This window comes from Corvus brachyrhynchos, unplaced genomic scaffold (assembly GCF_000691975.1).
Source record: "Corvus brachyrhynchos isolate BGI_N302 unplaced genomic scaffold, ASM69197v1 scaffold1002, whole genome shotgun sequence".
Taxonomy (NCBI): domain Eukaryota; kingdom Metazoa; phylum Chordata; class Aves; order Passeriformes; family Corvidae; genus Corvus; species Corvus brachyrhynchos.
In genome coordinates this window covers 96,677-107,868 of record NW_008236758.1, presented here as the reverse complement: position 1 = coordinate 107,868, position 11,192 = coordinate 96,677, and the positions used below count along the sequence as shown (strand labels likewise).

The 11,192-nt window shown below is 35.2% G+C and overlaps 1 protein-coding gene across 3 annotated transcripts in view; it reads right to left on the bottom strand.

Moving 5' to 3' along the window:
• Positions 1-298: 298 nt before the first annotated feature.
• The window catches only part of VPS41 (VPS41, HOPS complex subunit), a 92,888-nt gene continuing 81,994 nt past the window's right edge, over positions 299-11,192 (bottom strand). For all 3 annotated transcript variants that reach the window (XM_017727059.1, XM_017727060.1, XM_008644626.2), the window contains 4 exons: positions 6,804-6,903; positions 5,967-6,011; positions 4,436-4,515; positions 299-2,860 (listed from right to left, as the gene is read on the bottom strand). In XM_017727059.1, the coding sequence (XP_017582548.1) occupies positions 2,780-2,860; positions 4,436-4,515; positions 5,967-6,011; positions 6,804-6,903 (306 nt within the window). In that variant the 3' untranslated portion in view covers positions 299-2,779. The remainder of the gene's footprint in view (positions 2,861-4,435; positions 4,516-5,966; positions 6,012-6,803; positions 6,904-11,192) is intronic.

Here is an 11,192-nt window from a genome sequence, read left to right as displayed (position 1 = left end):
AGTCAGACAACTTACCGGGCCAGATCTCACTTCAACAGCGAGATGTTTATTGGCAGCTGGGAGATTCCAGACCAGTGTTAACCCCATGGCACCAAAATAACTCACTACAAGACAGCTTGTCTTGTTTGAGTTATCTGACAGGTTAATGAGATAAGTTCTTGTGGGGGTGAGATGTCCTGCTACAAACCAAAATAGTTTTCTGTCTTTTGGTATGACAAACCAGTATGTACTTACTTGATCCATCACAAATCCTTTCAGTTGGCTTCATTGGTCAAGAACTCACACAGAACAGGATGTATCAGAGAAAAAATAGCTTTTAAGTTTATTTTAAGTTTACCTTAGAAGTACGAGAACTTTGACATCTGAAGTAAGTGCTGGTGAAACTGATTAAGTGCTACTCTACTTTTCTGAAAGGCTCTGCAACTTTACAGTTATTTCTTGGGCAAAATTATTCTTCAGAAGAAAAGCTCTTGGGTAGCTGAATATTTTAGACTCTAACATCAGTTGTTTTCTATGGTGTAAAGGCTTCTTAAGAAGAAGAGTGAATCAAAGTCAGGTCTGTACATTTCTTGCTGAATCTTAACAAGCAAATTTGGACTTCAGGAACATGAAAAGGGTATTCCCTGAAGCCCAAATGAAAGAAGCTTTGGATTTAGAGAAGATTTTGATTAGATTTTCATTGAGTGATTTAAAATTACTTGCATAATGCAAAGAATATGCCAGGGTATAATGCAGTATTGCTGATGATGGCAGACTAGCAAACTGAGTCACAGAATGCTCAAATGCTTTAGGGAATTTAAGGCCAAGCTGAAGTAAAAAATACACCTTCTTGAAATTATCACATAACTCTAAGCTACAGGACACTTTGCCATATACATGTATAGAAGCAATTTGAGTTTTTCCTCCTGTAAGCTGACAGCTTATTGCATTCTCAGGATATAATATAGAAAAGCTGCTTAAAGCTACTGAAGAACGGGGGTTTAAAAAAGTTTTTAAACTTTTACAGGCATAGCATGCAATAACTTAAACCTCATGGTGAAACAACCCTTGAGCTCACTGCAGCATTTAATTTACTAGGAATCTAAGTGGCTTTCCTGATCAGTATAGTGAAGAATGGATAAACGAACAATATACCTGAGAATGTGTACTACCTGCTGAAAACGAACAGCTGCAAAGCCCGTCACTAATTCTTATGAGTGAAGCTTGATGTGTGCAGACTATGCTCAGCACTACAAACCTCCTATCCTTACGTTATGCCACCTACTCCATGTTCATTAATAATTTGCACCATTTAAAATTTTTTCCTCAGCTGTCTGTATTAACACAACAGATTACTATGCTTTTAAGAGATCTATTCTTTTAATGATTGTTTTGCCTATGTAATCATGCAGAGTAAATCCTAGCATTTCTAAACACATACAATTTTATTCCAGTATTATACAGATCTGCACAGTGGACAACAAAAAATCATTATTCAGATTGCAAGACCAATTGCCCAGAGGATTTAAAAATAGTATTATGAGTATACATAAACCAGAAATCCAAGTTTCCACAGTAAAAATTATTTTAAAGTGTACTTACATGGGAATAAAGTACAGAAGAAGGTACTTTATTAGAGGTACTGTATTTTCCAGTTTTACAGATAGACCGCAGTATCCCTATACCATTGTTTTAGAACTTAGTATGTTAACTTGTTTAAACTGTACAATTTGATGGCAAAACAATATATTTTTATTTTCAAACCCAAGTTATTAAAAAGCAGAAAGATAACTGGGGAGTTCTGATTTACTTTTCTTAAGGAAAAGACGCTTATATTGAATTTAGTCAGCATATATTATAAACAGATTACATTACTGTGAAGACATTCTGAAAGATCACTTCCTTTGGATCAACAAAACAGAATGCAGTTCAAATGAAAAGTATGGTCTTGTTAACATCCGATTGACTTAACTTAGCTGTTAATTTTCTAAGGCCAAAAGAAACTTCTAGAGATCTTACCTTTGAAAGGTCAGATACACTTTTCCCTTGCACTTAAATGAAATCATACACTTCAATCACACATAAAATAAGCATAAAGACCTACTGCTGACATTTAAAAATATAGTTTCTGGATGAGTTGAACATGAGAAAAGCTCACTTTAAACTATTGCATTGTGAATATGAATTGAGAAATTAATCAGTTTCTAATGAACTATGAATGTGTAACCAAGGCAAATTGCCAATGTATGGAATTCGTGGTTAACAAATTTGTTAACTGAAGATATGAGCTGGCACACAGACAACTTCAAGTTCTGAAGCAATTCCACTGAAAGGAGTCAGACTCCTATGGGTCTCAAGGTAAACAGGTTCCTAATAGACTAAATCAGGACTGAAGTAGTCTGGTGAGCTGAATTCACGGCAATACATTTTTCTTTACAATATCTAACCATAAGTCTGATGTGGATCCAAACTGTAAAGCACATTAACTGATAGCAAACACAAATCTCTAAATTGTATGGGTTTTTTCTTCCCATTTTATTTTTTTTCTGTTCCAGTATGAAGTAACAAGCTGAGCAAAGGAACCATGACATATGAATTGCATAACAAAGACTTACCAGAGAAAGGTTTTCACATTTTCTCTTTCCCCAAAATATTCAATAAACAGGATAAATTACAGGAACCACTTTTAAATCACAATCAAAATTACATACAGAAATGATGTCTAATGGAAAAATACAGTGGCTCTGCATGGTCCTAACAGATCTGGTGTCACTGACTGACATGGAGAACTAGGTAACTGCTATTTCTTCATCTCCAGGATTGCACTTCCTGGCCCCCGGTGTTTGGCACTACATATATTGCAGAACTGGACAGAAGATACCTAAATCAAAAAAAGAAAACAGGAAACTCTCAGAGAAATGTAGTCACATCAGAATGTGTGAAGATGAATGAAAAGTGCTAATGCCCTTCTCAGAATTACTGCTCACAGTCAGGCTGTTCCCTGTCAACATAGTCATGGACAGGTGAGGGAAGACAATATAAAAAAACATAGTAAGGCAGGCTGTTTTGGAGCCAGAGGGTACAACTCGCCACTCACTCCAAGGGCATTACCACCACCTGCCAGGAGAGTAAGGTCAAATTTCCTCCACACCAAAAATGAAAAGTACACAGTAAAAAGCATCACTGATTATCTTAATATATAGAGACGAGAGTAAAGTCACTTGGTCAGCTCCAATAACCACTGGATGCCTTAGTCACAGCTCTGTCTTTGGACAGTGCTCCACAGATTTCTGACAATTGAGATCAGGGCCCAAATACTGTCATTTGACATCAAATATGTATTTATTGTTGCTCTGTGTTTAGCTCTGTGTGTTTTGTGCATGCACTATTTTCCTTTCAGTATGTCACCAATAACCAAATATCAGTAACATGACTGATCACCTAAGGTCACAAAATACAATACAACAGGGGAAATTTGGCTCTTTCACATGCAGACACCCATGTATTCATACATACTGTCTATGAATAGATATCATAAAATATCAATGTAACATTTAAAAATCCCACCTAACCAGTCACTGACCCCAGAAAACTGAGAATGCTAGATAAATTTTAAATTATTTCTCACAATAAAATTTGGGATAAATATTGAAGAAATATTTACTAGTTGGGCTTTCTCATACAGATGATCTAATACATTAAGCTTTTCATAACATATTTAAGTATACATGCTGTACCATATGGCTGCAAGCACTTTGTTTACTTACAGAAGAAGTGATTCACTAAAGCTATTTTTTCACTACATATAAATTTTCAGAGACAGATACAGAATCTTAAAAACTTAATTTTCTATGTGATTTTGTTACCATTTGAATGATTTCGTTCCTAAATTTAAATCCTGTTATATCTAGAAGTTATTTTTTGCTTTGTGTTAATTGAAAAAACCAACCAACCCTCCCAAAAACTTATAAAGAAAAACATGTTTTGAGCATAAGGATGATTACAAAGATATTTAAACATTCACTCTGAAATGACTGATTTTTGTCTTCCAGGTCAGAATCATTTAATATGGTTCACTTGAGAAAATACCTTTATTCTTGTCTTTGAGTATGTTTAATTAAAGTAAAAGCTGGAATGGAAAAGAATTAATTAAAAAATTAGACAGACTGTGTTCCCTGTATGTCTCAGAGCTGGATTACATATTCAGGTTGCAGAAAGTGATAAAATACTGTTCGAACAGCAGTGATTTCTTTCCACATTGGATGAACTTTAGTGGCCGTGTCCTTGAATTCCCTTTCCTTAGTCACATACTACTATGTGGTATCATCTCAAGTTATTACTGTAATCATATAATTCCTCATAGACCCATGTCCTTCCCCACAGCTAAGGACAAAAGAAAATAATGTATCACTTTATCTCCAGCAAAGGTGTCAGACATATTAAGCTGATTTCTTACTGTGTTAGGTACAGGTAGGCACTCTTTGTGAAACATGTGTCTGCAGTGGAACACTACCACATTGAAGGACTTGGATGCATCTGGGAAACAGAAAAGAAATTCATTCAACAGGGCAATGAAACAAATGATTTAGTGGCTACAGCAATATATGCCCACATTCTATTATACACAGAGAAACTTCGAGTAACATCTCTCAAAATCGTTTCCAAATTATTCTGGCTCATTCACAGAAACCATGAAGAGTGATGGTTTCAGGTAATGTATACCAGTGATGGAGTTACAAAACAATTTTATTCTGTGGCTTAAATGCTGTATACCCTTCCACCAGGAATTTTTCATGTCAATAAATGCCACATGCTAAATTTGGGCAGGGAGAACAGTAAACTACCACCAAATAATTCAGCTGCTTTGAAGAAAAGTTAGCAGAAAAATTCTTGCACTAGTGTGAAGAGAACCAGAATACTGAGCAGTTCTAGTGCCTGCACTGCATGGCATGATCCTGAAATTTGGCACCAGGCTGCCTAGGTGCATGATGTGGGTTTTCATTCCCACATGAATATTTAGCCAAATTAGAACTCTAAATACAACATCCACATATCTAAAGAATAACCACCTTATTCATGAACATCATTCACATTCTACTTTGGCTCTTTTTTTCCTCAACACACATACCTCAAAGCACTAGCATGTTCAACTCTGCCAGGTTTTCCTGTTCTGTATGTTGCTGCACATGATCCCAGTATAGCTGTTTTTATTTATTTATTTAAGTGAAAAATAGTAGAAACCAGATAAACTGTAACTAATTCTATCGGGTTATTAACATTTAGAAAACAAACAAATGTCTGTACATATGCTTTGTCTTATATATTCTTGTTTGAACATGCCACGACAGATATTCTCTTAGTAAAATTACTTCTTTTTAAGACACCCAACAGCTATATTGGTATTTCTGGACTATAGTTGCCTTGCAGCACATACATCTCCAAAATAACATCCTGAATTTCTAGTTTCAAAACTAACTTTAGAAGGTGTTTTAAAGCTAGTCGGTTTTAAGATGTTTCAAACATGGCAGCCATGACTGAAGCCAAGAACTCTCCACCATTCAGACAAAAAGTACATTCCATAAAATTTTATAATCTTCGAGTTCAGTCTAAATCATCGAACAGAGGAGGACAAGATTTGGTGGCAGCAGCTTAGTTTTGTGGTTCTAATAATCTTTGAGAATACGTATGTTGATGGAATTAAAAGTTGCCTTGAATTCCATGTATTCAAAACAGAAAATAAGGAATAAGTGAATAAAAAGAGGTGAATAAAAAAAGAGTATCTGGGTTTACTGCAACAAAAAATGTCCAATTAGACTCCACTTCCATGTCACAATTCAAAAGCAAGCTTTGCATAGGAGATTGAAATTTATACAGTGATCACCAAGGGAGATTACACATTTTTATGAATAAATGCAAACTGTAGCTCCTCTTAAAATACTAATTAAAAAAATTTACAACCTCTTTTTTTTCCTAGAAAAGCATCCTACCTGAAGGAAGTATTGGAGACAGACATGATTCACAGAAATTCTCCTCTGAAAAACAAAACAAAAGAAAACTAAGAACAGCTTTGTTAACGAACTCCATGTTTACTTTTTTATAAAGCAGCCATGAACATACTGCCATTACAGAAATGGAGCTTGGTCTTAAAGCATTTACTTAAGATGCCTAACAGAATCTATTAAAAATTGAAGAGCAATATTGAAGTAGCATTTCTAACAACAACATGATAAATATTTAGATCTGATGATGGCAGAGGTGCAGGACTAAGGCTGCTTAGGATCAGTGCTGTAGAGACAAAAGGCAAACTGAAAAAAAGGAGCATGGGATGGGTGGCTGTTAACTGCAGCATTTTGGAGCAGAAGCTCTGGTACTCTGTCCTGTCAGCTTTTGTCTCTTGCTATTAACACTCAGCTAGTGAGAATTACAGCGCTGCTCACATGCATCATTAGCACCTTGCAAAATATTTTCAACTGTTTCTGACAACCACCTTGTATCTTTTGCTTTGGTTGCAGATTATTATCGTCTGACTGTCCATGTTAGCACCAAACAACATTTTCGCCTTTACAGACAAACTGCAGGACACAATACATTACTGGCTTTGCAGATATTGATCAAGAGAAACAGCTGCATGCTGGGTCTTGTAGTTTTTGAGATACAAGTAATTCCTTTGCAAAGGGGAAAAGCATCTAGTATCCTACCACACTCCACAGATAAGGTAAAAAACCTCAGGCTTTTGGGCAGCTTCCAAAGCAGACAGTCAGGGGGTAAATAAACCAAGCTATAGGCTTAAACCTTGAAAGTCATCATGTTTCCTCTGTACCCACCATCCACTAGGACACCCTTCATCTGAGTTCGATGCATTTTCTTCAATAAAGAAAGAGAATCAGCAACGAGTATCTTTTTGCAACCTTCCCGCAGCAAGATCTGTTGGTGCAAAGAACATAAAAGACAGTGGTTGTTGAACAGATGGGCATATCAACTATCTTGACAAATCACCACTGTGTTTCTCTGCTGCCACAGTGAGTGCAAGGAATGTTTAAGACTTTTCAAGGTATTACAAAGGAGGCAAAGGAGGAACCTATTGTTGCCATCACCTCTACCTAAATGAAAAGTCCACAATAAAAAAAACCAAAACCCCACACAACAAGAAAAAATGTCAGGAAATAAAATCCTTTACAAAGATACTGTTATCATAAATTATGAACATCTTTCTATGAGATGGTGTTAATAAATTACAACAGCGAGGAATTTTTACAGTGCCCTCAGAATTAATTTCCAAACCATTTCAAAACAACTTCTATGTATATCTTTCCTGTCTTCTTCAGAAAAGATATTTGATAATCATAAAACCTTCGTAAACAGAGCAATTCAAAATATATTTTGTTCCAACATATATCCTGCTGAGGTGTCATTTAATAAGCAGTATTAAATGTCCATGCAACTAATCAAAGGTCCCTAGTTCATTCCTCTTTAGCAGAAGTCTCAGCTTCCTTTTGACTTATTTGGTATTTTTCATTAGAATGACTTGTCATTGCCTGAAACTGTTTTGAAACACAGAAGAAGCAAGGGCATAGAAATTATACAGAGCCTTATTTCACAGTACTTAATGAAGCAAGTTTGGAAATATGACAAACCCAAGTAAGTATTTTGGAATTTTTTCTTTCTCCTCCCAAACTGATGTTTGGAAATTTGTTTTCCAAGACAACAATTCCTTTGAAAAGTGCTTTCCAAAGATACTCACAGTCAATTATAATGTGACCAACCCTACTAAAAGAGAGGTATAAAGAAGCAATGTTCCTTCCTTTCTTCTGATCATTTGTATTACAGGAAATATTGAGCATTCTAAGATAGTGCAAGATACAGCGAATGCAAATACCTAAGAAGAAATACAATAATAGATTTTATAGCCACGTGGACACGGTCCAAAACTCTACCTTTTTACATACACACTGTGCAGTAATAAGGCCACACTACTAAGAATGACATGCAGATAAGACCACAAATCTGAAGTACATTGAAAAAATTAACATTGAGTAACATTATGAGCATTTAAAATTGGGCATATCAATAGGTGAATGACAGTTTTCCAGTGTTAGAGACATTGAGCTATAAAACATTTCAGAGCACCAGCAACTGAATGCAGATCTACGAGACAAACACTTAGAAAATTAATCATTTTTATCTGTTGATAATCTCAGGAACAATCTGGCTATGTCTTTCCCCTGCTAACTTTATCCAAAGGCAACAAAGAATGTAAAATTTTGTTCTAAATAAAGAAAAATGTTGCAAGGTTTGAAAAAAACCCAAGAAACTTTTAGCAAGGACAACTGAATGAGACTGTTTCAGAAAGACAGATGAAACCCCCCCCATGCTGAAGTAAAAGGAGTAAAACAAGCATAGAGTCATAGAATATCCTGATCTGGAAGGGACCCACAAGGATCATCAAGTCTAACTCCTGGCCCTGCAGAGAAGAGCGCCAAGAATCACACCATGTGCCTGTGAACACTGTCCAAATGTTTCTAGAACTCTGACAACCTTGGTGCTTCAACCATGTTAAATGAAAGGAGCAGAACAAAGATACAGTGGGAAGATGGAAGTGTGTCTTAGCCTTTTCTAATTAAAATACAGTGTGCCAATAGGAAAATTTCATTAAAAAAGAAAAATGAAGAGGGAAACAAAAGACATCACTAGATCACTGGAAAACCTCAATACTGTTTGATGCCTGAAAACCCAGGAGTAACAGAAACACCTGATAAAATGTATCTTTTAAGAAATATGCACTTTCTGCCATTATTTAAACAACACTAAGATCTTTCCATACCACATTTAATGACTGTCAGACCTTATTTTGCTAGAAATGGAATACACTAGGTAGCTATTATTATAAAAGGAAAAATCACAATGCATAATGTAAAATGTCAATTCTCAAGGTAATATATCTCAACACTTCTGTAGAAACTGAAAACCTCAAAGATGGATAATTTAAGAGTTACAGAAAGCAAAGGAGAAGGAATTTGGAGTCAAGAGAGAGGGAGCTTCATTAAAAGGGAGGAGAAGTAGGTAACTGTGGACTAAGATTAAGTTGAACTAGTTAAAACTGACATTGGGCATAAATCTATAATGAAACCACTTTCCAAGAAGAAACAGAATTGAGAATGAAACTGAATTTTACTTATCCTTTAAAAGCATATAATTGTGAGCACAAGCAGGACAGCATCATGCACCTACAGAAAGAAGTTTTGTGCAAAAATAATGCCTTTCATGAAATTAATGAAAACTGCTAAAACCAAAACAGCTATTGCAAAAAATAGTTTGTTTTCTGGCTTTATTAGGGAAGATATTAGGCATAAACCCTTCTATTTAATTAAAACAGTCTTGATTTACAAATGCCTAACATTAAAGAAAAGCACTGCAGTATGCAGTTAATTTGAAAGGGTATATTCAAAGCTCTGGGAGTAAATTCAGGCCTTGATTCAGCTTAACCCTCAAACAAGTCCAACTTTCTCAAGGCCACTCACCAAAATTCTTTCAAACAGCATCACTACCACAATTAAAAGCACATTATTTTTAATCTTTACAGCCTTGTCCCCCTGTGCAAGCTGCCACCTGCCCCCTAGTGCCTCCAAGGTGTCTGAACAGCATTTTTAGTTACATTCAGGACCATAACCTAACAATTTTTCCAGGTGCTATTTCAAGCAGCATTCATTGGATTATCCCTGGGTTCTGCTAGTTCATAAACTCTATTACGAATGGATATATGTGGAGTCTGTGAATGGATCAATGTCTCTTACCCATCAGAGTTACTGCAGGTTCAAGCAAAGTGCAAACTAGTAAGTCAACATTTGACTAAAATGCCTAATCCACAAAATCTATAGTACTATATCTAAACAAATTGCTTCCGTATTTTAAAGCTAGGGAAAAAGTAGACTTAGAATACCAACATCTTTCAAAGTTTTATTCTTACAAATGACATAGGGTGAAAAATGAAGCATTTCTTTATAAAACAAAGAGGTATTTAAGCGTCTTCCAATACCACAATAATTTGCTACATTTCATTCAGATACAAACCAAAGCTGAAAAGACACCTATTTTATACATTTGGAAAGCTTAGCAGGCTTATAATTAACTCACAAGTCTACAAAAAAGGGGATTTTTCTCCCAGTCTTCTTTGTGAAATGTGTGATACAATGCTTTAGAAACCTGGAGAACGGTGATTTAATTGCACTTAAATAAAAAAAGCACTAGGAATGTGTAATTTCTAATAAGTAAGCAGGTTTCTCTTTAAGCCAACATGTCTAATTTATCTATAAATTTATGGTAGCAACGTAGATTTCAAAAGCAATAAAAAAGCTTCAGACTACACTTCTTTGATAAATGCTCCTATTAAAATTCAGAGAACTATAATTTTGTTCTCATTGTCTATGTCTTCATAACTTTGTTGTTTGTGAATGTTACTGTGTATAAACACTAAAAACAGTATTATTTCAGCAGTAAATAAACTTTTATCACTACAGTCAAACAGTGTCACTTGATTATGTACTATGGCTTTAATACATTAACTCAAATGATGACAAAGAGAAAAAACCGAAATAAATCATCCTCAGGGGTGAAAAAACCAAAAAAAATCACTTCAAGTTTTAATCCCAATTCAGAAAACCACTTAAATGAGCACTTAAATATTTCCCTGCTTAGGGGAATAGTTAGGAGTGTGCTCAGTTTTAAGTTCATGGCAGAATTACATTTCCTGAAGTTGGAAAATAAAAATGGGTATTCTGGAAGGCAGGTTAATAGTTCCCTACTTGTAAAGCAGAGCTGTAATGTCAGAGAAAAAAGCAAATTAGTAGCGCTTACTTGAAATAGTAATCTAAGAAAAAAATTGTACATGATCTATGTTTTGTTTTTGCCCAAAAGAATATTTAATTCTGCTTTAGTGCTATGCTTGGTTGGTTGATAGTGATCAGATTTTAAACGTTAACCACACAGCTGAGGTGAGCTTATAGTAGCATATAGAACAGTTGCAGCAGTTCATCTACTGGGTGGCAATTTGTTAAAGTGATGCAATCAGTCTGCAGTCTGCCAATGTTAATAAAAATTATTCAAGGAAGAGTCTGTATTAAAAAAAAAAAATTACAATCAAATTTGCATTAGTAGACTTTCTTGTTGGGTTCTCTAATGCATGCTGTGAGTCACACATACATTGGCACACACTCAGT